Source organism: Lontra canadensis, unplaced genomic scaffold (assembly GCF_010015895.1).
Source record: "Lontra canadensis isolate GAN:19392208 unplaced genomic scaffold, GSC_riverotter_1.0 scaffold35, whole genome shotgun sequence".
In the NCBI taxonomy this organism is placed as follows: domain Eukaryota; kingdom Metazoa; phylum Chordata; class Mammalia; order Carnivora; family Mustelidae; genus Lontra; species Lontra canadensis.
The window spans coordinates 3,090,804-3,117,444 of NW_022631029.1; the positions used below are offsets into that span (position 1 = coordinate 3,090,804).

Sequence of the window (26,641 nt, forward strand, 5' to 3'; positions counted from 1 at the left end):
GATGAGGGTTGAGGAAGAGCAATCCAGGTGACGGGGACAGCACATGCAAGGGAGTTGGGGCCACAGCTTGGGGTATGGAAAGCCACCAGCATGGGTGGAGTGCAGTCAATAAGAAGGAGATGAACAGATGCCTGTGGCCCAAATTAAAGGGGCACATAAGAAATAAACAGGGAAATAAGGTGAAATGCTGAAGGCAGATGATCTACAGGGAGGTAGAATTTTTTTTTATCTGTTTGCATTATTTCCAAATTCTCTACAGTAAACATGTATTACTTGTAACAAAAGGGGGAAGGAGAAAAATTATAAGTAAAAATCCCCTAAATCCCTGCCTTTTTTTTTTTAAGCTTTTATTATTTATTTTGAGGGGGGGTGTGTGCGCGGGTGGTGGGGAGGCTGGGCAGAGGCAGAGGGAGATAGAGAATGTCAAGCCGACTCCATACTGAGCGTGAGCCCCACGCGGATCGGCTCAGTCCCAGGACCCTGAGATCAGGACCTGAACCAAAATCAAGAGTCCCACGCTTAACCAACTGAGCCACCCAGACGCCCCTAAATCTTTGCCTTTTAAAAGTCTGGAAGAAAATGCACTAAGTTTGTGACCCAGATGAATTTTAATTCTCCTTCTGTGGAATTTGATCATTACTTGTGATGATGCTGAATTATCAGTGGAATGGAATTATCGATGGAATTATTCAGGAATGAAGCCAGCTGTTCTTGAAGCGAGGGGCTGCTCCACGACTTGAGTCCCATTATAATTCTTCAGGCACGGGGGGAGAGGGCGGTGGGGGAGATACTGAGGCTTCTGGAAGCGGGAATAGAACGGGTTACTTAAGCAGAGGCGCCTCTTTTGCTGCGGGCGAGGAAAGCCCCTCCAGCACCAGCCGGGAGCCTGAGGAACAGCGAGTAAGGCAAGGAGAATCCCCGGGTTCACCCCGCCTCCCCTCCGCACCTCCCTCCGCCAGGGGGCGCTGCTGGCTAATGTCCTGCTCCTAGCTGCATCGCCTTGACCAGGCAACGTGGCCTATTGGCACTCAGTTTCCCCATCCCTGAGGTGGGCATGGTATTAATTTTGGGTAATAGGGTTTATTTAACCCCAGAGACACGTCCAATGCCCCCACGTTTCTAAGATATTTCAGAAAGGTCACAGACACCACCCTCCAACCACAATTTACCCAAGTACAAGGATCAGGCCGTAGAGGAGAAACTGAGGCCCAGAAGGGCCTATGATTGGGAAGAAAGCCTCAGAGGCCTCCTTCCCCCTATTGGGAGTCTGGGGCAGCCTCAGAAACAGAGACCTGGGGGGGGGGGGAGGTGTGGCGAGAAGGCTGTGCTTTTGTTGCTGTTCTATAAGAGGGAGAAAGTGGGAGGGGGGCCCAGCAGGGGGTCCTGGGGCTCGGGAGAACAGAACCAGAGACCCCAAGACAGAAACTACAGTGACTTAGAGCAAGAACCCACACACAGGCAGCCACAAGCTAAGTCAGTCTTGAGAGACAGTTCCCGACACAGAGCTCGATCTTTCCTGCCCCTTCCTGCTCCGCATCAGAGCTCTTGAGCCAGGTTTGGCTCTGGACAAAGCTTTGGTGCTAAAAATTCTCCAATTCAAGTTTCCATTCTCTCGCATGGAGCTGCCTGGCAGATGAAGGGGAGGTACCTGGGGTGGGGGGGGGGGGTAGATCCCTGGGGGCTGACTCGCCACCACCTAGTGCAGGGCAACCCTAGAAGCACATGACAGGCACAAGCCTGGCACATAGTAGGTGCTCAATAAATATGGGATCAAGACTGAAAAGATAAAGTGATGGCTGTGCCTCCAGAATGACCGCTGGAGAAGGTGGACAAGGGGCCTGGTAGACACCCTGTTTCCACACCGAGGGTGGAAGCCCAGGAAGGAGATCTTAGGGGTGCTGGAAGAGGCTGCCTGCAGTCCAGTCCCTCGGAGAGCTCTCTCGGCAAAGCCCGGGGTCAAACTGGACCCCAGCCAAGTGCCTCCAATTTGATCCTAAGGTCTGCCTCTAACTAAAAGCCTGGTTGTCTCCCTTGGTGGGGAGGGGGGTGGAAGTGGAGGAGGCAAGGCAAGGGCCACCTGGGACCTCTTTCTGGAAGGTCCACTCATCCGCCAGGAGCCATTAGGTGCCAAAGGGCTCGGCCATCACATTGGCCTCATGGTCCACGCAAGGCTCGCCCCCAGTCCTCTGGTTGTCCAGGAGTAGGGCCCCAGGGTCTGGGCTGGCTTCTGGGGCTGGACGCTCAGTGTCAGGTGACTCTGAGACCTCTGAGTCTAAAGCTCCTTCCTCCTCCTCCTCTTCTTCCGCCTCCTCCAGAGTCAGCTCAAAGCGGAATCGGTCAGGGCTCCCCTGCTTGGGGCTGGTGAGATCCACAGGACTGCGGGGGATCTTGCTCTGATACCACTCACGGTTGTCCTCCAGTGTGTCCAGCAGGTCCTGTGCATCTGGGTGCACCAGATCAGCCCACGTCTCCCACAGTGGGTGTGCAATGTAGTCAATGAAACCCACCTACGGGTTGATATGGGGGGGAGTAGCTGTGTGGTGAGTCACCATGGAATCTAGACCTAGAACAGCCTCCAGGCCTTTGCCCAGCTTGTGCCCTCTGTCTGGAATCCCATTTCCCAACTCCTACTCATCCCTCAAAACCCTCTTCAAACAACCCTTCCTCTAGGGAATGTCCCCGGCCCCTTCTGGACTCCCGTAACTACTAAATCTTTCCTTGTATCCCAGCCCTGACCCCCACATCACCCAAAACAGACATTTCCAAACTCCACGAGGGCAGATCCCTCCCCCTGCAGCCCAGAGAGAAAGCATCCCAGGCCTGACTCCACCCAGCCCAGGGCAGACCTCACACTGAGGCCACTCCCCTTCCCTGGCCAGCTGTGGTCAAGCCAGGACTCCTGGGGGTTGGTTCACCCACCATTTGCCTCCCCTTTCCCCCCTTGTCTGCTGGTGGCTCAGCCTGGGAGCCCTCAGACCTGGGACTTCTCCACCGAGGCGGTGTGCTTATCACACATGGGGCTGATATCCAGGCCTGATTCGCGCTCCCGGTCGCCCTGCTGGAAGAATTCGGCCATGATGCGGTCGGTCCACTGGCGGTACAACTCCAGCGGCTTGGTGGGGTTGCTGAGGTCTGCACAGTGCACCAGGTTCTGCAAGACCTGGGGAGACCAAGATTCAGGAGGGCTCTGGCCATAGCATCACATCCCCAAGAGACTGGGACCATGAACATACCCATCTTACAACTGGGGCTGGGGAAGGCATGGCTAAGGCACAAGGCATGGGACTCTAGGTGCCTCCGTTTCTTCAAGCTTGGTGCACAGTTGGTGTTTCAGAAATAAATGAAGTGAGAGCCATGGGCACCAGGGCGCCGGGGGCCAGGGGGTGGTATTCCTGGGGCCCGCCTGGCCACACACCTGGATGCGGTCGGAGTAGTTGTCTAATAGCAGGACTCCAAGGCTTGTCACCTTCTTGGTCTCCACCATGGTCTTGAGGTCAGCCAGGAGGTTCATGTGTTTGGACATGTCTGTGGCCAGGACCTGGAGGGCAGACAAGGGAGGATGACAAGGATGAGGACTGTGACTGTTCCACCCCTCACTCCCCACCTTCCAGACACCACACCTACTCTGACCCTTAGTCCTCTGAGCCTCAGTTTCCTCATCTGTGAAATGGGGGGATGTCACCAGATTCACAGGGGAGACTGAGTTACTGGTCCCTTCTCTGGGGTTGTTGGGATCACGGGGAGCATCCCATATATGGGACAGGGCAAGGGAGAGGGAGATTAACTGGGAACTGAGGTGAGTTGTGCCTGATGGCAGGGGTGAGGCCCAGCAGAGGGTACGGCCTATGCAAAGGCCCTGGGGCTGGATGTGCTGAGGAACATAGAGGAGGCAGTTGTAGCTGGAGCAAGTGAGTGCGCAGTAGTAACAGACAGTGAGGAGTGTATTGGGTCTCAGAGGGGACTGGGGGGCTTATCCAGAGGGCCATGGGAGCCACAGATGGATCTAAAGTCAGAAAGGACCTGCCTTGGTGCTCTCCAACCACCTTCCTGTGGCCACAGTGTGGCCAAAAGGGCTGTTTTCAGCCATTTGGAAGGAAATTCAGATCTAAACACCATTTAAAACTCAACTGAAAAAAAAAAAATTTAACTGGGCGCACCCAAGCAGAGCCAGAGCAGGAATGATCCACAGGCAGCCCAAAGGCTTCTCTGTGGATCAGATAAAAATCTCAAAAATTCTCCCCAAATCTCCCATTTGCCTCAACGTTGTGCCCACTGGGGGTACCTCTTGCCCAAGCCCCTAACTCCACCTCCTCAAACCTTTAATTCCTCGGCACTCAGAGCCTTGGTTTCCTCTGAGCTAACCCCACGTGCTGTTCCCTCTGCTGGGAACACTCCTCCCCACCTCATGGCCCTCTACACCATGCATCCCACTGACTGCGGTGTTCCCTCCAGGAAGTGGGGGGGACCCCTCCCCAGCTATGAACAGCCCCGCCCCCAACTCTGTCTCCAGGTCTCCCATCATGACTCCGCCTGGGGTTCCATCTCCCCCACAGTCCGTGAGTCTTATAAAGGCCAGAACTCTACTGGTCATTGGCGCACAGCAAGCACACAATAGGGGTCCAGTAAATGTGTGTTAGGTTAATGAATGAGGGGCACCTGGCTGGCTCAGTTGCTAGAGCATGTGACTCTTGATCTCAGGGTCATGAGTTCAAGCCCCATGTTGGGTGTGGAGCCTGCTTAATTAAAATAATAATAATATTCTGGGGTGCCTGGGTGGCTCAGTGGGTTAAGGCTCTGCTTTCAGCTCAGGTCATGATCTCAGGGTTCTGGGATGGAGCCCCGCATCAGGCTCTCTGCTCAGCAGGGGGCCTGCTTCCCCCTTCCCCTCTGTCTGCCTCTCTGCCTACTTGTGATCTCTCTCTTTCAAATAAATAAATAAAATCTTTTTTAAAATAATAATAATATTCTATACTACTATATAATAATAACATAATAATACATAATAAATATATAATAATATAATAATAAATATATATATTATTATTAATGAATTGAGGCACAAAACACCAAAACTTACTCTCGTCTTCGAATCTGAAAAATATCAAATGGGCAGACTTATGTTTCAGAAAAAAACAGTACCTGAAACCCCAGAAACTTGGTGTGTGAAGGGCAGCCAGGATCTAATTCTGGCGAGCCTTGCCCAGGGCTTGGATGGTCATTACCCCATTTTACAGAGAAGGAAGCTCAGGTTCAGAGAGGAGACATGGCCAGGTCCAGCTGAACCCGCGCCAGTCCAAGATCACCCCATTCTGTTCCTAGCTGTGGCCTCACCATGTCGATGACCATCCTGCGCAGACTCAGCCGCTGCTTGGCGCTGAGGTTCTGGAAGATGTCGCAGTTCTCGGCTTGCAGAAGCTTGAAGCCCACGGCCAGGTGGTGGTTCTCCAGCACGGAGGCATCGTTGTACATAAGGGCAAGCTCTGAGTCTTCGGGGGAGGCAGACAGCATCAAGACCTGTCCACCTGCCCACTCCACCCAATGGTAGTTTTCGCAAGCCCTCGGCAAACTCCTACTCATCCATGGAGGCCCCACCTCTAATGCCTTTCTACACTGGGAAGCCTTCTAGAATTCTGTCTTTCCCCTTAGCTAGCCCAGCCCTGCCTGCAGGGCTGGGGGCATCTGTGTTTGGCTCTGCTTCCTTGAGACTGGGGACTCCTCAAGGTCTTGGCATGGCCAAGGAGACAGTGTGTACTGACTCTGGTTGACTGAACAACAGAGTCGTCATCTTATTAGACTCTGGGGTCGTCGAGTAAGAAGTCTCTACTTTTGTCCCCAGCTCTCCAAGGATGTATACATGAGACACCCAATAATTATTTGACTGAGTTCTTCAGAAACCTCAAAGGACTCTGAGCTTTAAAATCTTTGTGGCGCCACGTCCATTCTTCCACATTGGTTATTTTCTCACTTATTGAGCACCTACTGTGTACCGGGAACCACTCTGAGCACCTAAGGGAGGGATGGTCTCAACCCTTTCAACAAACAGGGAAACTGGGCTCAAAACAGGAATGGGTGGGCCCGAGATCACATGACTGACAGGGGAGGTAGGGCCCCACCCCATGACTCACTGGTGTTGATGAGAAACTGGTTGGAGACCCCGGGATGGTCCACATCATGGATGGCGCTTGCAAAGATGGCAGCCAGGATTTCCAGGTCTGTGAAAACAGCCTGCGCAGGCACGTGGCATAAGAGGTAAGGGGTGGGCTCTCTGCCCCCAGCACCCACCCTGGCTGCCTCTAACCTCAGGGTAGTACCTCGAGGGCGGGTGTGGCCAGGAGCACATGCGTGGACTGGGCCACATCAGCGGCATGTAGGCTGTTGTGGTAGGCCACGTCAGCATGATAGTGACTCTCCAAGGTCAGAAGGTAGGTGACAAGTGTGTCCGCTGGGATCTGAAATGTCTTGAGCAGGTCCCGTTCCTGGTCCATCACAGGCCTCCAGTTAAGGCCTTGGCCTCTGGGCAGCAGCACCCACTATGCGTTCTCTCCTTCTGAACTCCTCTCCATCCCTCAAATACCCCCTCTTCCAAGATGCCCTCCCATCTCTCCCTCTGAACTCCCTTGGTCCCTGTCCTTCCCCTCTGGTCTAGCCCTGACCTCACAAGGCTGAGGGTATCTTTGTCCAGCTGTTTCCTCCAAGACTGGGTCTCTTCAGGGCCGGGCTCGGGGCTGAGGTTTGTTGACAATGAATTTTTCAACCCAGTGACCTCCTATCCGACCTTCAATATGCAGCTTAAATTATGCCATTCAGGGGTATCAGGGAGGATTTGGAAATGAATGTCCCCGGAGGTCTTGGGGTAGGAAGATGAGAAGGAAAGAAACTCCAGATGCCCTGGAAGCCAATGGCAGGTAGGTACCTGAAAGATGCTAAACATGACGGTTGTGAGGGGACGGTTTCCACTTAGCTCTGCCACCTTGAACACATCAAGCCCCCACTTGTTGGTGTCTTCCAGTTCCTAGAATGTGCAGAACCGGAGCTTAACTCCAGCTCCCCTTCCTCAGCCCCTGGACCACTGACACCCCCCCAGCACGCCCCAGGTCCTACACTGAGCCCCACCTGCCCAGTAGACAAGCAGGCAAACTGAGGCCCAAGACAGGGCACCCAAACAAGCAGAGTCACAACTCAGACTCGAGTCTCAGGATTCCAGCTGGGGACCCACCTTGGCCAGCTGCCCCTCCTGGTCAGTCTGGACCCCAAAGCGTGGGACGGTGGCTGCAGAGAGGCTGGCCCGGTGGGGGAGCCCACGGAGGCTGCTGATCTGGGACATGGGCCTTGGGCTCTCCGTGGGGGTCACCCTAGGCAACTCCATCTCAGTCTGCTGGTCTGTAGACAGAAAAGAGTAGGGCTCAGGGAAACTGGTTCAGACCTGCTGGGCTCATCCTGCCTAGAGTCAGGTCCCGGACCTTGCCAAGCCTCAGGGTCAACCTATTGCCTTTTTACCTAGATCAAAGTAAGCTTGGAGTAAAGTCTCTCTCGCCTGTAACTACCTTTCTCCTCCATTCATGGCTGACTTCAGGGACCCCCTTCTGTTTGACATTGCCCTTGGGTACCTGGGGTTCAGTAGTTCCCCCAAACAGCCAAATGTTCTTTCCATCTCCCAAACTGGAGACCTAGCTGTCTCCGTGTTCACTCCATGTCCCCCTTGGAAAACTTCTACACATGCTTCAGAACCCTAGCTTTAATCTCCTCCTCCTCCTGAAAGTTCACTCTGTTCTTCTCCTGTGGTCCGTCTCTGACCCGTGGGGTTGGAGGTGTCCATGTCTGGCTCTGTCTTCCCCAGATTGAGATCTGTAATACAAATCTTTCTTTTTCTTCCTCCTTCCTACCTCTATGATCTTGCCCAAGCAGTGACCCACCACAGCTCACCCAGGAAGGTTTGAGAGATGTACTCGGACACCTGGTTCCCAGAGCGGCTGGTTTCGGACAGGTGAGTCAACTCCCGGTTCAGCATCCGCTTGAACTGCAGGGGAAGGTGAGGGCAGTGATGATGGGGACACTGTGGGCAGAGGCAAAGGATCTCGGCGATCTGGTCCTCCTCACCTTGTTGGAGGCCATTTCCCCCACTGAGTGCCGTGTCTGCAGTGTCTCCAGCTGATCCAGACACCAGTCCAGCTCGTCCAGTGTCTCCAAAGCCAGCTTCTGCCCAGTGTCCTCTGGGGGCCAAGCTGGTCAGGGGCTGCCTCAACCCCCCTGGGGGACCCTGCGCCCCTCACGCCTCTATCTCTACATCTAGACCCTGGAGCCCTTCCCAATAAGGCCATTAAGGACCCCAAGATCTGAGTGATAGAGCTATCCCCAAGTAGCTGTGTGACCGTGAGCAGGTCTCTGCCCACCCTGGGCCTCGGCCTCCCCATTTGTAATATGGGTGTGGAAGACTCCATCCCCAAGGGTGTTTTGGGGACTACAATTAGCAAAGCCTAAGGACTCATGCGCGGAGTAGGTCACCATGGAGAGGAGGTTCACAGCTGTCCAGCAGTGGGAGGAGGGAGTGGGAGCAGGCACATTACCTGTAGGTGGAGGGGGCTGACTGCCAGTTGGGGGGGTCTCAACCGACGCCTGCCTACGGTAGGGGTGCCCTTCGTCACTCATATAGCCCCGCCTTCAAGTCTCCCAGGCCCCGCCCCCACCCAGCATACCCCATCCGTTCCCCCTCAGAGTTGCTGGCCCTGTTCTTTCGGGTCGGGCCCTGCCTCAGCCTGCCTCCGCCTGCCTCACCTGGTCTCAGGCCCCGCCCCTCTAGGCCTGGTCCCACCCCTCCGCCAGCCCCTCCCAACTCTTCTGCAGAAGATGCCTGTGCCTGTCGGCCCCACCTCTCTCCGCCAGGCCCCGCCCCCACCCCGCCCCCTGCGTACTTGACTGCCCCGCGGCCTTGCAGGTGGGCGAGGGCTGCGACGTTGCTCCGAACCGTCCTCAGACTGGCTAGGACCTGTCGGAAGGGTCGTGATCAGCGATGGAAAGCAGGGGTCGGCTCTGCCAGCTTGGCTCACGGGAGGGAGGGACAAAGGGTGGGCACCCACCTGGGCAAAAGGCGTCACAATCATGTCTTCTCCGTGTCTGCGGGGAGACGGGACATCAGGAAGGGCGGCCAGGAGAAGCCCTCACGCTGGTTCCCATCTTCCAGCTTTTACCCATACTATGCCCTCCGCTGAGCGCGTCCTCCCCCCATGACTCCTCCTTTGGGTGTCCTTTTAGTCCCTGAGCTCCCCTCACCTAACTCTTCTCTGAAAGCATCTCCTCTGGCCAATTCCCATCTCACAACTTAGGGAGCCACGGGCGGCAGAGAACTTAATAGAGGCAGAGCGGAAATTATTGTATTTCTCTTTTCATTATGGCTACCAAGAATCTCAGACCAAGGTGTTTTTCGGTTGCCTCTAACTGGGTTTAATGTCTCTGGATCGCCACCCAACGCCAGGGGCAAGTCAAACACAGATAATTCTCGGATATCATTCTCCCCATATTCCATGGCATGAGTGAGCTGTCTGCAAAACACCTCCTTAAACCTCAAAGCCCAGTTCAAATGACCACTTGAAGGAGGTGTGCAGAGTGGAGGGATTAAGAAAGGAGGGAGGAACTGGGAGGTGTCATCCCACCAGGCTTGGACTCACAGATCGCTAGCTGCAGAGGAGTTCCGGGACATGGCCTTGGGCGAGAGTTCGTAGTCGCTGTCGGAGCGGTACAGGAAGGACTCTCGCCTCTGGCTGTGCTGAGCAGTGGCCTGGATGACCCGGCCAAGGCCAGGCCCAGCCTGAGGGTCCAGGGTGCTTCTGCCGCATGAGAATCCATTTTCCAGGTCAAAGCTGAAGGCAGATTAGGCTTGGTCAGAGCCGCGGGTCCTGGCGTGCAGATGCCTGGCTGTGGCCCACACCTGTTGTGTCACATCCTCCCTGGAGCTTTGGTGGGTTGGACAGAAGTAGCCTCCAGGTTGTCCACCTGCCCCACAGTCGCACCCCCACCCAGGGACCCTGTGTCCGTCATTCCTCTGTCTCCACATCTGTACCCCAGAGCCCTTCCCCCTGGGACCAATCTGGACCCCAGAACATGAGTTTCGGGTCTGTCCCCAAGTGGCTGTGTGACCATGGGTAGGTTTAGGCCTTTCTCTGGACATCTACCACTTGCTCTCTAATATGGATGTGGCATACTCCTTCCCCGAGAGTGTTTTTAGACGAGCGCACTGCTGCTTTGGGCCTGTACTACTGAGTAAACTAAGATCTATATCACATGATAAATTCACTGGGACTGGAAACGACTTCCTGGGCTTTCCTTTCTAGAGGGGGCCTGGGTCCAGCTTGGATCTGACATGTTCCAAGCCTCCCCAGCCACCTTTGGCCACGTTCTGGATCACTTGTCCTCTCCCCCAGCTTCCAGGCCCCCACACTCATTCTGTATGGCCCTGTCCCAATTGTGTCACCACGCTCCCAGCTCACTTGGTCTTGTCCTCAGTTTCCCCACCACTGCTTCATTTTAGGCCCAAAGGATCTGCCTATTATCTTTTACCTCTGGGCCTTTCACAGGCTGTGCCCTCTGCCCACAGCTCTATCCTTCCCCCAGTGTCCCTTGTTGCCATAATCCCCGACACCCCTTCCCAGCTCTCAGCCCTGTGTCTCTGTCAGGCCACACCACGCCCGAACTGGGTAAGGGGGACCCTATCCTCTGGGATTACAGATCAGAGAAAAAGTGGGAGGGGTGGGAGGAAATAGAAGTTCAGGAGAGGAGTTGGTAGGAGAGAGAAGACTTAGCAACCGGGGAGAGGAGCTGCCTGTGTGGGAGTCATTGGCTTTTGAGAAGGGAGAAGGGGATAGACAGGAGAGGCGAAACCAGCAAGACACCTGGGACCGCCCAAGACACAGGGCTCCTGGCCAAGGGCCAGTGTCCCCCTGGTCCCCTGTCAAGTGACCCCATCCCAGTCCACCGGCCAGGATCGGCACCTGCCAGAAGACTCGGGGCAGGGGATTCGGCTCAGATGGCAGTGGGAGTGGGGAATTCGACAGGATTCTGTCCAGTTCGACTGGATTCGGTCCGTTTCGGTCACGTACAGCCACGTTTGACCTGAGCTGGGTCTGATCACACATGTTTGCGCCTGATCCTGACAGGTTCGGTCTCGCGAATCCGGTAATCCGCGGGACGGTGCTCAGGCAGGTTCGGATGCATACGGGCATCTTCGCCGAAATCCGGATGCGCTAGGTTTCCGAGCAAGCCTGTGTAGCCCTCGGCCCAAATCGGACATATTCGGCTTCTTCCGGCCTCACTCGGGTATCTTCGGAAATAGTCGGCTATGTCCGGCTGCTCTCGAGCCTTTTCGAATTCGGCGCTTCCCAGAGAATCCCCTGACAGCTGGGGCTTCCGAGCCCGCTTCCTGACGTCACCCTGAAGAGCGGGTGCCTCTTAACCCTACCCTGCCCAGGCCAGGGCTCGGAAGCTAGCGAAGAGACGCTCAGGAGGGCTAGCGGCAGTGGATACCCAAACCTGCTCCGGAGGGGGAGCCCTGGGAGTGGCGACTCCCTACACCTCCCCTGCCTCTTCCCAGAGTTTCTGGAAGAGCAAACCTATGGATCAATAGGGAAGCTGAGGCCAGGAGAGGCAACAGGGTGCTGGATTAGAATCCAGGTAATGAGTGCGGAGGGTTAAGGGCCAGGCAGGGATTTTCGCGCCGCCGCGAGAAAAGCTGTTTTTCTTTCTGCTCTAAACTTAGCCGGGAGCGGTGGGGTCAGACCATGGTCCCATGACGCGAGCGGCGCGGGACGAGGTAGCGCGGACTGTGGGAACCGTGCGTCTGTCTACCGACTGGATAGGTAAACTGAGGCAAGGGGGCCTCGGAGGGACCCACCCTCTTCCAGCCTCACCTTCTGGGACCGAGGGCTCACCACCGACGCCCCTGAACTCTCTCCAGAACCCTCCGCAGGGACCCCTCTTCGCAGGTGTCTGGTGCCCTGGCGGCGCTCTCTGGGACCTGGGACACCGCGCCCCTCTCGGACTGAAAGGGCGCAATCAAGGACCACCGTCACGACTGCCTCCACCCTGCCAGCTGTCACTGGCCGTGTGACCTTGGTGAAGGGACCTTCAGTCCCTAAGCCGGCAGGTGCCAAATTATCAAGTGGATGCCAATGTGGCACGAATCTAGAGCAAAGCGCCAGACACGGTCGGCGCCCACAAGGCCACACCTCCGACCCCAGCCTCGCCCCCGCGCCCCACGAGGTCACAGCTTCCTGAAGGGGTTGGGATTAGAACCCAGAACGATGGATGGAGTCTTTCTAGGATGCAACCGAGTGGGGCTGCGAGGAACCGGTTCCCAGTCAACGCGGGTCCACTTTCTGCGTGGGACACGCAACTCGCTCTCTTACACTGCGAACAGCCAACTTCGAAGGCCCCCAGTCAAATCCGGTCCTCCCCTGTGGACATCGGAGGCTTAGTGTTTGGCCCCTGGGGCCATCTCCTTGCTGGCTCCGGGATTGATTTGGGAGCGAGAACAAGGGGAGGAGTCACTCCCTCCTCCCCTCACTCGCAGGGCGTTCAGCCCGCCTGCCCCAGGCAGGCTAAGGGTCAGGAGGAGACGTGAGCCTCAGCCCGTCCTGCTCTGGGCCATACAGCTGGAAAGGGACAGACGCTGGTCCCCCGGGGCATTTATAGGAGCAGCGGGTGGAGGAAGGTGGAGGGGTGGAGGGAGACAGAGATAGAGAAAGACAGAGTCTCCAAGTACGGGAGACGGAGATAGGGCAGGAGGAGAGAGATACCGAGAAAGAGAGAGCAGGGCAGAGCGTCCCTACCCTGATTCGCGACCCGGCTCCAGCTGTCCCTGACTTTGCCCTTCCCACCTCCAGCCTAGCCGTTCTGGTGACCCCCCCGGCGGGCCCTCCGTCTCGCCTCACCACAGCGGATGGGCCACAGTGAAGCGCCGCTGCAGGCGTATGCTCTGGTTCACCAGGAGTTTCCTGAAGAGCCCCGGGGAGCCGCGCGGGGAGCCCCGAGGGGAGCTGGGCCCGGGGGCCGGGGCGGGCGCCGGGGGTCCCTGCATCGCCAAGACCGCGTGGAGGCTGAACCCAGCACAGGCTGCGCGGGACCTTTTCTGGACGGCTGCGGGGGCGGGGCCCGGCGGGGAGGGGGCAGAGGGTGCACGGCTCCGCCTCGCCGCTGGACCTCTCCTGGATGCCCCTACCGGGACAAGTGGGGAAACTGAGGCACTGGGCTGGACGCAACTCTTTGCTCCCTCCCTTCGGGGGTGGCCCCGTGGGTCCCAGAACCCGGATCTTAGATACTTCCCTCTGTCAACATGGCCCTAATTAGGGCAGCTTGTTGGGTTGACAACTTGGCTGGAGAGTGAAATGCGGAAGTCAGAAAGGGAAGTGGCCTCCATTGCGAGAGGGTCACCGAGGTACGGAGTTTGCAGAGGGGCTGCCCAGATCCCACGCAGTGTTTCCAATATCGCTTTGCCCCTTTTCCATATGGAGAAAATGAGGCCTGAAGCCACCAGGGGCTGCCCCCCAAAATACAAACCCTTAACCCTTTACCAGGTGGGGAAACTGAGGCTGGGAGAGAGGTAGTAACAGGCACGTGGCTTTGCTGCAGGACAGCAGGGGTTTGAACCCAGCTCCCCCTCTCCCAGTCCCCCTCCACAAGTCCTCACATGACCCTCACCCGCTCTGACATTCCCCAGGCCCTGTCTCTGGATCCTTTTCCCTCTCCCACTGTCTCTACTGAACAAACATCCGCACTCCACTCCAGCCAGCTCTTCCGTCTGTGAAGCATCAGCCGCCTCTCCCCCTGCCCCAGGAAGGACCCAGGGGGCCTGGAAAGGGAGATTCTGGAGGGCTTTCTGGGGTCTGTGGCAGGTGCTCTATCCTCTGAATGGCGTTGGGGTGGCCCTGCCCCATGCCACAGAAAAGGAAACCAAGTCTTAGGATGTCACACCTGAGGGCAGGACCTTGAGTGCCTATGTCTTAGCAGAGGCAGCTGAGGCCCAAGGAGGCTGGGCCTCTCAGCTGAGGCCACACAGAAGCTCTAAGTCCAACTATGTCCCTGCTGTGGGATGACACCCCCTCCCCAGCCTGGACTTTGTCCCAGGGGACGTCACGCATTTTGGGGTCCCTAGGCAAATGGCATCCACACTTCTGCCACTCTGAGGGGAATGTGATATACAAAGGGGGTGATTAGAGCTTCAGTGGGAGAACCTGTTGCCACAGGGAGGAGACTCTGACTCTCTCCTGACTCCCAACCATCCCATTGTCCCCATTGTACAGGTGAGAAAATGGAGGCTCAGAGAAGGGGCACACTGGGGCCCAGGAGTGCAGAGAGTCTCTGCACCCCCTTCCGCCCCCATGGCCCTGCAACCAGACACCTGGTGGGAACCAGACTCGCTGTCCCAAAGTCAAAAATACCATCTCTAGTTGCTGTGGCTGGACCTAATTATAGCCAGTCCCCAGGGGATAGAGGCTGCCAGGATCCGCCTGGTGGAGGCACTGGGGACAGGGTCAGAGGAGCCTCCATACCACCTCAGCCCCATGGGAGGGGCTTGTAAGGGTCCCATGTCCTCAAGGAGAAACTGAGGTACGGAGAGATTCAGTTGCTCCCCGGAAGTCACAGACATGAAATGGAAAACTAAGACAAAATGCATCAATACAGACCGCTTCCTACTTGCCTGGAGCTGAGCCCAGTGCAGAGCATATAAAAGTAATTTGATTTTCAGAGCAACTCTACAAAGTGGGGACTATCACGCTCATTTTGTGGATGGGGAAATTGAGGCACAGGGAGGTGGTGGTCACTTGCTCAGGGTCACATAGCCCTGAGTGGCAGTGCCAGTTTCATTCAAGCCTAGCCTAGAGGGCTCCCTAGCCTGACCCCTCTCCTACTTAATGCTTAACTGACTCCATCCCCTCTGAAGTCCCAGAGGCTACTCTGACATTAATGTTTTATCAAGAATTTTAATAGTTTAAAAAAAAAGAATTTTAATAGTTTAATGATTTGAAACATTAATAGATTCAACTTTAAATATTTTATTAAAAGTTTTAACAGTAATGTTCTATTAATAACTTTTGGGATGGAGAAAATGAGCCACAGAGCCAAGACTCAGCATTTGAAGCCTGGCCTGCTTGACTCTGGGAGGCCCCAAACCCAGCCTGAGAAGGGGCTAAGGCTGAAGGAGGGGTGGAAAGAGGACCCCCATCCCAACTTTGTCCCTGTGTCCTGCCTGACCTGAGGAAGTGCCCAGCAGTCTAGTGTCCTTAGCACTGTCTCGAATTTCCATTGAAACAGTTCTTTTGGCAGATGCTTTCCTCCTCTGCCACTAAGTGGCCCCAATGAGGCGGGAGGTGGGTGTTGTTATGCCCATTTTACAGACAAGTAAACAGGTCTGGAGAGGAGAGATGACTTGCCCAAGTCCCCATGGAGAATCTATTTTTTGAAAAGAGTTTATTTGTTTGAGAGAGGGAAACAGAGAGCATGAGAAGCGGGAAGGTGTAGACGGAGAGGGAGAAGGGGAAGCAGACTCCCTGTTGAGCAGGAACTGGATCCTAGGACCCTGGGATCACGACTTGAACTGAAGGCAGACGCTTAACTGACTGAGCCACCCAGGTGTGCCTCCCCCCCAGCCCCGCCCCCATGGAGAATCTAGACAGAGAGGAGAGCAGGGGCTGAGTTAATGTATAGATGCTCACATGGGTCAGATCTCACCCTCCTCTGCTCCAGGCCCTTCCCATGGCTCTCTTTTGCCTTCCATCTCAATCCATACCTCTCTGAGGTTTTGAGGTCTGACCCTCCCTGACCCCCTTCCTCTTTGCTCACTCTGCTCCAGACTCATCCCCCTCCTTACTTTTCTTTGAACCAGCCAGGTTCATCCCATCCCCTGCCCTTGCCCATATGTTCTTCTCCTGCTGACTCTTCATGTTTCAGGTCACAGCTGGAACATGACCCCTCCAGGAAGCCCTCCCTGACTAGCTGGGTAAATATTCTCAGAGCACCCTTCTCTCATGGGCACAATTTCACATTTCCTTGTCATGACCACCTGATCTGGATCTGCCTGGCCCACCAGGCCCTCTAAGGCAGGACCTGCATTTGCTCACAGCTGCGCCCTCAGTGTCTGACACTCAGTAGGTGCTCAATAAACTCTTGGAAGTCAATAGAGAGCCTCCTCCTCCCACCCTTCAGCCACAGTGGTCTGTATTCAGCTGTTTGTATACCTGATCCTCTCAACTCTGAGTCTTTGCACATTCTGTTCAACTGCTCGGTACACCCTTCCCTTCAGTCCTCCTGGCTAAAAATTCTTCAGTTTAAATCCTTCTGTTTGGGTCGCCTGGGTGGCTCATTCGGTAAGTGTCTGCCTTCGGCTCAGGTCATGATCCCAGGGTCCTGGGATCAAGCCCCACATCGGGCTCCCTGCTCAGCAGGAAGCCTGCTTCTCCCTCTCCCACTCCCCCTGCTTGTGTTCCCTCTCTTGCTATGTCTCTCTCTGTCAAATGAATAAATAAAATCTTTAAAAAAAAATAAATCCTTCAGTTTAAGCTTAGATGTCACCTCTTTCAAGCCATCTTTTCCCATGTTTTCCCACCTCCTCCTCGCCTGGTGCTGGATCAGAAACCTCCTCTGGGCTCCCCTGGTACCCCCTAGGTTCTCCCCATCACAACACAGATCACACTGTGCTATCTCCACCTGCTATAAGTGTCTCCACCATGAACCTGTCCACACCTGCTTGCCCACTGCTGGGTCTCCAGTACAGGGCCTGGCACAGAGTAGATGCTTAATAAGTGCTTGCTGAACAAGATGCTAGGATTCCAGACCACATGATCTGCCTGGGGCAGTGGGGAGGGCAGCCAGATCTGGGAACCAGGCTTCCACACAAAAAGTTCAAGACAAAATGTAGAAAATACCAGATTCATGTTTGCATCTCACTGTCAACACTGATGTTCAGAGAAGCACTGTCACTTTTTCGGGACCACACAGTAGGTTGTCCTTAAACCCGGCTTCTCTGAGGGCTGAGCCCCTCTCCCCACACCAGCATATACATGCACATGCACATGTGTGCACACTCACAGGAACACGATCTCCTGCCTTCCAGAGTCACTTGGGGTCTCCCCCTAAGACGGGCGCAAACCTGTCTGTTCTTTCTTGAAGATGGAAAATCATGAGTCACTGGGAGTGGGGGCAGGAGGAGATGAGGGATGGGGCGGCGGGGCTGAGGACCAGGCTGGGAGTGTTAGGTCAGGGTTGTTGATTAAGTGAGAAGTCGGTGGCCCCAAAAGGTCCACGGACCAAGGTGGGAGAAAATGAAAACCAAGATCCAGAGAGGAAAGGAACTTCCCTGACGTCACCCAGCCTAACCTCAAACCCCAGACTCTAGATCTCGCCTAGGTAGCTCCCCCTCCTCTCCAAGGAGGGCCTGGGACTCCTAGATCCAGTCTTCCAGCCCTGGGACTCCCATCTCTGGTCCCTCTAAGTCCCCTGTTTCCCCTCTCTGTGTTTCTTTTTGGTCTCTTATTCCCTTGTCTGCCCTCCTGGGTTTATATGAAAAAGGAGGTGCAGCCCCCCGCCCCGACTCCTCCCTTTTCCATTCCATCCCTTCTGATGTGGAAAAAACATCCTGTGCTCAGGCTCCCCAAGAGGCTTCCACTCCTCCCCAAGTGACAGGGGCCCAGACAGACCACAGAGAAGGCTCCATCCCCAGTGCTGTGGCTGGCCCGCCCTGGTCCTCATACAACCTCCGCGAGGTGCCCTCAGATACTCATGATGGCCACAAACCCCGCAAACATCCTGGGACATTCCAAGATCTGGAAGACCCCTGGACACTTAACTGGGTCAGAGTGAAGTAACGCCCAGTCACAAGCCCATGGGCACCACAAGCGGAAACACAAAGGGACGTACACAACCGGTGTACGCACACCAAGACACATCCAGTCACGCAGAGACACAGCTGGCTGTGGACACTCACACCGCGGGTCGGAGCACACACGGCGGGCAGCTGCTCAGACTCACACACACTCAGAAGCGATAGCACCTCAGCACACCCAATCACATAAGCCATCATGACACCACCACCCGCCAGCTCCACCCCACATGAAAACAGCTTTCTTCCCCCAAAGAACCTGCTTCCAGCCCAGCGGCAGAGACCCTCCGCCCCGAGAGATGCGAGGACCCTCCCCCACTCCCGCCAGGCCCCGCGCGCCCCTCCCCCACGGCTCGGGAGTGCCCTGCCCCCGCCCACCTACCGCCTGTAGGAGGTGGGCCAGGAGCGCCGAGACTTCTCGAGCCCCAGCCGCGGGCTCCGGTCCCGCTCACTGCGGCCCGCGGACTTGTCCGGGTCCGAGTAGAAGCGCTGCTGGATGCGGATGGGGCGCCGGGGCTGACGCCACAAGTGCTTCGGGGGTCTGGCTATGCCTTGCCGGCTGCGAGCGCGACTCAGCTCGCTGGCTGCCTCCGCCCCTTCTTGGACCCCTGAGGTCTCCATGCACCAGAAGAAGGGAGCGGAGAGAGCAGGGAGCGAAGAGAACAGGGCGCGGGAGCCGTCCCTGGGAACCAAGAGTATCTGCGCCGGGGTCGGGCCAGGGCCGGGGGTGGAGGCGACAGCAAGGAGCTGTCCGTGCCGGAGGTGCTGAGGCGGGAGAAGGTAGAAACAGGGGGTCAAGGTGGGGCTGACACCGAGGAGCTGCCGGGCCAGATGGTGCAGAAGGGTAGCAAGGGAAAAAGAACTTGGGGTAGGGGTTGGAAACAGGGGCTAGGGACAACCCCAGAGCAGAGAATGGTTTGCTGGATGAAGTCCTGTAGTGCTGGATGAAGGAGGGTCAAGACACGAGCTTGGAGAGGAGACGACAGAAATTGTCCTCCCTGTTGATGCCGAATGGAGACCAGGGAAGCAGGGACTCTGAAGACCCCAGCTCTAAGACTCTGTCCCTTCTCCTGGTGCTGAAAGGGAAGCAGGGAGTAGATTCAGGGGCTCCGGGTGGATGAGACGCGAGAAGCTTGCTGCAGGAAGCGCGGAGAGACAGGGGTTCGGGAGCACCTCCACACCAGAGCGTCGTCTGCCCAGGAGGTGCTGAAAGCTGAGCAGCGGCGGGTCCTCAACCCTCCCCAGTGACCGTAGCAAGGAGTCTGGAAGCAGAGTCAAGGGCTCTGGTCTTCAGAGGTAGGAACGGATGGTGTTTCTCTGCCAAGCTGAGGAAGGTAGGCTTAGCGAGTCAGTCCCAGATGGGGTCTCTTTGGAGCCCTAAAACCCCCACTCACACAGGGCAGGGATGCAGGAAGGGCAGAGAAATGGGGAGGGCTGTAACAGGGTCTTCGCATCCCTAGGGTGGGCACAGAAAATCTGCGTCTAGTCGGGCTGCCAACGGTGGGGGTGGGTAGAGAGGGGCACCATTTTATAGCCACACCAACGCCCAGACCCTCAGCGGAAATGGCGGGATCTCATTCGTCCCACTATGTCTTGGGCCCCACCTCACAGGCACGATTCCTGCCCTCAAATCCCAGACCTGCCCCTCCCTTCTCCAGTTCTAGAAACTCAAGGCCCCGCCCATCAGGCATCCTAATCTCAGGGGTAATTTCCTGGTAAGTGGCAAAGGGAGAGTGAGAACATTTTCTATTATGGTTAACAGAAGCAGACATTCATAGGAACAAGGCTGGGTGGGTGGGTGTGGGCTCTGGGCTGGGGCAGGGAGGCATTTGGAGACACTTGCTGCAGTAGGTTTGGGGGCAGGAAGAGCCACGATCTCAGAAGGATATTTAGACTGTTTTTCATGGAGATTATCCACCCTCTACCCTAGTTGTGTCCCCAGGTTGGAGAAATGGGAAATGTTTGGGTCAGGGTGACTGAGCTCATCTTGTTCAGCAAGGACTGTCACATCTTGCTGGGTGATGGAAAACAAATGACTCTTGCTCTATCCTTTACTTTCATGGCTCAGTCACTGCCCTTCCTCTTAGCCCCGTACCCTCCAAAGATGTGGGAGACCACTTGGTCCACTGGTGGGGAACATGGGTTCTGCCACAGGCTGGCTGTCACTCCCCCCTTCTAAGCCTGTTTTCTATTCTGAAAAATGGGGATAATGATGGTGTCCCACATCTTGGCATTGTTGGAAAGATGAAAAAGGGTGTCACAGCTGAGGGGTCAAAGACCAGGAGCTGTCCACACCAGTACCCCCTCTCTTTTACCCCCTGCTCATGCCCACTAATACCTGCTGTATCTACCTCATAAATAACTTCTAAATCTGCCTACTTCTCTCCACCTTGATCCATGTACCACCATCTCCTGCCCAGAACTGCCCAAGCCTTGACAATCATAGTAGTCACAGAGAATTTTTCTAATGCCAATCTGATCAACTCACTCTCTTGAAAACCTCCCCATGGCCTCCCATTTCATCCCATAAGGTCTTGTGTGGTCCAGCCCCTGCCCACATCCCCAGGCTCCTCTCCAGTCACACTGATCTGTGTTAAATTCTTCATATACCTGATCTTCTTGAGTCCAAGGCTTTGTACCATCTGTTCATTCTAATTGGCATAGGCTTCCCTGCACGTCTATGGTTTACTTATCTTCATCCTTCAAGCTAATCTTAGATGCCACCTCTTCCAAGTGGTCCTTTCCTCGCCTTATACTCTCCAACGCTGGGCCAGAAGTCCCTTCTGGGTTCCCAAGACACCTTGATCTCTCCACCTGATATGAGTCTCTCGCCATCATCAGCCTCTGAGCACCTGCTTGCCCATGGCTGTGATTCTAGTACAGGGCCCAGCACACAGTAGGCATTTAATAAATGTTTTCTGAACAAGTTAGAGAAAAGTTCAGCTAGACAAGGCACGTTCTCTCTCCTGAGACTGGTCCCCTTGGTCCCAATTTGCCTCCTCACCTTCCTGGGTCTGGATTGTGGCTCTGCTCTGCTCCTTGAGACTCGATGGTGAACACCACACAGGCACTGGCCTCAACCTCTCCAGGGGTTCCAAGGCGGCTTGACAGCGGTGGCAGCAGTGGAGTCCCTGAAAATCTTCTCCGGATGACACCACTGCCAAGTGGGCTCATGGGGACCAAGCCAGAGTCCACCGACTCCTGGACCCTCTGGGGAGAGACAGTGGCAAGACATAAGCAAGTTCCCAGGCAGGGAGCCTCTCTGGGACACAGGGGACTAGGGGGAAGCTCCAAGATTCCCTCACCCAGATTTCTAGTCTGGACCAGAGTATCTGAGTCTGTCTGTCTGTCTTTCTTTCTTTAGATTTCATTTATTTATTTATTTGAGAGAGAGAGAGAGCATGAGTGGTGGCAGGGCAGAGGGAAAAGGAGAAGCAAAGTCCCTGCTGAGCAGGGAGACCCACGTGGGGCTTAGTGGGGCTCATGGGGCTCGATCCCAGGACCCTTGAGACCATGACCTGAGCCAAAGGCATATGCTTAACCAAGTGAACCTCCCAGGCAACCCTGCGTGCTTCTTTCTCCCTGAATGAATTTACCTCTCTGAGCCTCAGCTTACTCATCTAGAAATGGGGATGTGGATCTCAAACTTGCAGGATATGAACAGTGCCTGGCCCACAATAGGCATTGCAGAAATATTGATTAATCAGTTAGTACATTGTATATTCATATTTATAACATTATATGGTATATACTGCTATTTATTACAATAACATTCCCTCTGACAGTATTGTATCATATTATATTTGTATTAAAATATAAAAATAAGGGGCACCTGGGTGGCTCAGTAGTTCCTGGGATCGAGCCTTGAATTGGGCTCTGTGCTCAGTGGGGAGCCTGCTTCCCCCTCTCTCTCTGCCTGCCTCTCTGCCTACTTGTGATCTCTGTCTGTCAAATAAATAAGTAAAATCTCTTAAAAATATAAAAATAAAATATGCAGTAAGTAAACAAGTAGATAATAACAGCAGCACCAACAGCTAACCTTTCTTGCACACGGACGCTTCATCGGCACTGTTCTAGGGAATCCCTCATAGATCAGGTCATAAGGGCACAATAAGGCTATTTTATACCATTATCCTCATTTTATCGACATTTTTAAAAATTTATTTATTTGACAGACAGAGATCACAAGTAGGCAGAGAGGCAGGCAGAGATAGAGGGAGGAAGCAGCCTCCCTGCTGAGCAGAGAGCCCGATGCGGGGCTCGATCCAAGGACCCTGAGATCATGACCTGAGCCGAAGGCAGAGGCTTTAACCCACTGAGCCACCCGGCGCTCCTTTATCAAAAATTTTTTTTTAAAGATTTTACTTTTAAAAGTAATCTCTACACCCAACGTGGGGCTGGAACTCACAATCCCAAGATCAAGAGCCACATGCTCCACCGACTGAACCAGAAAGAGACTCCCCATTATCCTCAACTTATAAACAAGGAAACCAAGGCTAAGAGCTGAAGACATTGCCCAGATTTGCTGCCGGTAAGTACATCCTGAATTCCGAGCTTCAGTGCCTCAATTCTTGAAGGAAGAACTGAGCAGGAGACATTAAATAAGATGATGCTGGCAATCGTGCCCTGAGTAAACACTTGAGACATTTGAAAATCAAAAAAATCAGGATGAATTGATGAGTCAGCAACATGACCTTTCCAGCCCGGCAGAACTGGGTTCAGCCCATGCCATGTGGTGTAGGAAAAGCCCACCTCAGTTTTCCTGTCTACGAAATGGGATGAAAATGGTACCAACTACTTGGGGTTGTTAGTAATACAAGGACAGACCCCTAGATGTTCCAGTCCCAGGCTGAAAGCTGTCAGTGGTGCTGACCCTAGGACTTAAAATTCACTACGTTGGGGAGGGGGCACGGGGCTGTGCTGGGGGAGTGTCAGAGGAGCAAATGGGCTGTGGGAGAGGTGGATCTCAGAGGCGCAGGCCTGCCTTCTCTTGCTCTGCCACTGAACCTTACAAATTAATCTGTCTCAGTAATCAGATCATTCAGATGGGAAAACTGAGGTCCAAGAAAATATGGCTAATTAGGACCAGAGCTAGGGCAAGGGGGTTCCGCAAAGAAGGTATGAGGAACAATGTCAGTTCAGGCTCAGAGGGGCGTATTTCTACAGGGCATTTCTTCACAGAAGAAGAGGAAATGCTCAGCTGAGAGTCACACAACTGGGAACTACTCAGTTCCCTGCGACCCCACTTTGCTCTTTGCATGGATCTGATCCTTCTAGGACCCAGGATGTTTAACCGGTGCTCCCACTCCCAACCTCATAGGAACATAACCCACTTCCAGGAGTAGCTGAGTTCTAATGTAGAAATCTAAGTGTTCAACACTAGGCCTCCCCTGGGAGGGTTCCTGGCAGCTGGGAGGATGTGCAGGAAAGCAGAAGGTGGGGTGTGTGGTTACAGGGGGCTCCTCCCAGAACAGGAGGCCCCCTGAGCTATCAATTGCCCGCTGTCTTCTTGCGGAAGGTGAGTTCCAAATGGGGAAACCACTTCCTTACATTCCTACTCGCTTGTTTATTCATTCAACAGATACAAAATGATAGTTCAAGCACATGGTGCTAGAAAGAAAATTAAACCATGTAGGAGCCTGAAGGGTGATGGAAGGGCCACTGATAATGTTGTCCAGGCAGAGTTAGCGGCCTTTCTGAAGAGGTAACTTTGGTTTTTTGTTTTTTTTTTTTTTCTCTTTTCTTTTTTTTTTTTTTAAAGATTTTATTTATTTATTTGACAGACAGAGATCACAAGTAGGCAGAGAGTCAGGCAGAGAGGGAACGAGGGGGAAGCAGGTCCTACCTGAGCAGAGAGCCCAATGTGGGACTCGATCCCAGGACCCTGAGATCATGACCTGAGCCGAAGGCAGAGGCTTAACCCACTGAGCAACCCAGGTGCCCTTGTTTTTCTTTAATAAGTTTTAATTATGTATTTGACAGAGAGCGAAAGTGCAAGCAGGTGGAGCAGCAGGCAGAGGGAGAGGGAGAAGCAGGCTCCCCACTGAGCAAGGAGCCTGATGCAGGGCTCGATTCCACGACCCTGGGATCATGACCTGAGCCGAAAGCAGACGCTTAACCAACTGAGCCACCTAGGCACCCCAGAGTCCTGGGGTCGAGCCACGCATCGCATCAGGCTCCCTGCTCAGCGGGAAGCCTGATTCTCCCTCTCCCCCAACAAATAAATAAAATCTTTAAAAAAAAATTAGAGCTTGGTTTAATCATCATGTGACCCCCAAGAGAGGCAGCGGAGGCAGCTGGATGTTTGGGTCTGGGCTTGTTGGAGGCCAGGCTGGTTTTAGGGTGAAACAGACAAGACAGGCCCTGTGGGGAGCAGTTGACTGACCCTCCCCTATCTGGACTGAGGCTGGGGTAAGGATGGGGCACTCTGAGAGTTGCAGAAGGGAGAGGGGAGGGTCCTTAGCGACAGCATTAATCAATCTGCCACTCCAGACTGATTCCTTTCCCTGTTGAAAGGTTGGAGTGGGGACAGAAAGCCCAGGGGTGGGCGTGGGGGCAAGAGGGGAAGAGGGGGAAGGGCTTGGAGGGAGACTGAGCAGCTGCCTTTTGATTTGTCCATCTTGCCTGTCCCCAAGATCTCCATGTGTGCTAGCCCTGGTTGCGACCCCAAGTCCAGCCTCTAAGATAAACCTTAACTGCCCAGTCCCTGCCCACAGCTGCCTCTCACCTTCCTCCATCTTTCCTAGCTCCACCTCCCCAGCCCCAGCCCCACCTATACCTACCTCAGGGCCTTTGCAGGAGCTATGCCCTCTACAGGGAAAGCCCTTCCCCCAGCTCGTCCCCCTAACTGACTGCCTGTTTTCATCTACTCTTTAAAAAGTCACCTTCCGGGGCACCTGGGTGGCTCAGTGGGTTAAAGCCTCTGCCTTCATTTTGGCTCAGGTCATGATCCCAGGGTCCTGGGATCAAGTCCCGCATCGGGCTCTCTGCTCAGCGGGGAGCCTGCTTCCCCCTCTTTCTCTGCCTGCCTTTCTGTCTACTTGTGATCTCTGTCTGTCAAAAAAAAAAAATCTTTAAATGTCACCTTCCTGCCCAGCCTGGGCAGCCTCATTCCCACTCACCCATCCCCAGATTTTATCCTTTTCCTTAGTTGAACATCTGTCACCCCAGCCTATGAGCCTCCATGGCCCCCATGCCCAAAGCTGGGCCCCAAACTCAGTGGGCGTTCCATGTACAAGTAGGATGACTGATGCTGTAAATTGAGTGTTTGGGGGGAGCTCTAAGGGGTCCCCACTTTACGGAGGAAGAAGTTATGGCTCAGAGAAGGAGCTGGCTGCCAGGGCTCATCAGGGCTGCCTGACCAGGGCCTCAAAACACACCATGTTAAAAAGGAGGAACAGGGGGCACCTGGGTGGCTCAGTTAAGCATATGCTTTCGGCTCAGGTCATGATCCCAGGGTCCTGGGATTGAGCCCCATATTGGGCTCTGGCTCAGCAGGGAGCCTGCTTCTCCCTCTCCCTCTGCCTGCCTCTCTGCCTGCTTGCACTCTCTCTCTGTCAAATAAATGAATAGAATCTTAAAAAAAAAAAAAAAAAGGAGGAACAGGAAGGATCTTGGGTGGTTGAAATAGTGGGGGGAGCTCAGCAGTGGGGTTCAGAGCACAGACAAGGGTATGAAGGCCCAGGCTCAAAGCTCCGTTGGCCCCTCGCTTTGAGGGTGGGCTAGCCTCTCTGTGCCTCAGTTTCCTCATCTGTAAACTGGGACTACCCCCATCCTTATTCTCCTCGCATAGACAGCTGGGGTGTGGATCAATGCATGTGGGACCTTGCTGGCTACAGGGTACTAGCTCATCCCGCCCTCCCTCAACCCACACAATGTTAGCCCCTTTTCTTTATATGAGCAAACAGGGCCCCAGAGAGGTTATCAGTCACTCCGGCATTGGTGACCAGCCTGGGCTCCAATTAAAGTCAGCTCCTGCTGGGTTCTCTGCTCACTATCTCAGTTCCCCAGAATGAGGTCATTGGCTCTGCCCCAAAGGTGTGACCTCATGCTCTCCCTGGACTGGGGGCATCCAGGCCTCCTCTCATTGGGCCATCAAAACCTTACATCCAGAGCCCAAAGCGTCCCTGCTGCTCCCTCCTCCTCCACTGCCCCCCTCCCACCCCTAAAAGTGGAGGCTGCAGCCCTGGGCTGGACAGTGGAGTGGGATTGAGTCCCAGACTCCCAGTAACCTTTCTGGGACTCAGTTTCCCTGTTTGTAAATAGGTCCCCAGACAGCTCTGGATGTTTCCACTAGGAGAGGTACTGTGAGCACCACCCCCATGGCCTGGACAGCCCAGCCCCACCCCCACTCACCTCGCTTAGCAGGAAGGAGAAGGCTGTCCCACTGCGCCGCATGCTGCAGGCATCTCTGAGCCTGTGGGGACAGATGTGAGACCTGTCAGGCCCTGGGAGCCAGATGTACTCCCATGAGACTCCACCTAGACAAGGAGCTCATCCCACACCCTGTACCCTCTCCTGGTGCCCACAGATGCTCAATCAAGGGAGCCCGGGCCGTACCACAGGCACCGCCATGGGATAGCCCCCAGAGCTCTGCAGGGGTTCCACCCAGGGGGGCAGCAGACCCTGGAGCCTACGCACCCTACCCAAGCCTCCTGCCCCCTCCATGCCAGGGTCCACAGCCTTGGAGCATCAGGACCTTCAGGAAGAAATCCCCTGGCCCTGGGCCCCTTCAGGGACTCCATTCACCTTCCAGCCCACTGCCACTTCGGGGACTCC

General features: G+C 54.8%; 1 protein-coding gene across 6 annotated transcripts; it reads right to left on the reverse strand.

Moving 5' to 3' along the window:
- Nucleotides 1–589: 589 nt before the first annotated feature.
- PDE4C (phosphodiesterase 4C) lies at nucleotides 590–26,273 on the reverse strand. 6 transcript variants are annotated; one of them, XM_032867678.1, is made up of 17 exons: nucleotides 26,219–26,273; nucleotides 20,868–21,073; nucleotides 9,663–9,854; nucleotides 9,075–9,111; nucleotides 8,910–8,983; nucleotides 8,565–8,617; nucleotides 8,098–8,210; nucleotides 7,924–8,017; nucleotides 7,217–7,380; nucleotides 6,914–7,012; nucleotides 6,312–6,476; nucleotides 6,126–6,225; nucleotides 5,332–5,486; nucleotides 3,416–3,538; nucleotides 2,978–3,160; nucleotides 2,085–2,507; nucleotides 590–799 (listed from the first exon to the last, which is right to left on the reverse strand). In XM_032867678.1, exons 1-16 carry the CDS (start codon nucleotides 26,258–26,260, stop codon nucleotides 2,121–2,123), a joined length of 2,187 nt encoding a protein of 728 aa, XP_032723569.1. In that variant the 5' UTR covers nucleotides 26,261–26,273; the 3' UTR covers nucleotides 590–799; nucleotides 2,085–2,120. The 6 variants fall into 6 exon arrangements, with proteins under 6 accessions (XP_032723569.1, XP_032723568.1, XP_032723570.1 ...); XM_032867677.1 differs by having other exon boundaries at nucleotides 2,078–2,507; XM_032867679.1 differs by lacking the exons at nucleotides 590–799; nucleotides 20,868–21,073; nucleotides 26,219–26,273 and adding an exon at nucleotides 18,246–18,499 and having other exon boundaries at nucleotides 1,304–2,507.
- Nucleotides 26,274–26,641: the final 368 nt, after the last annotated feature.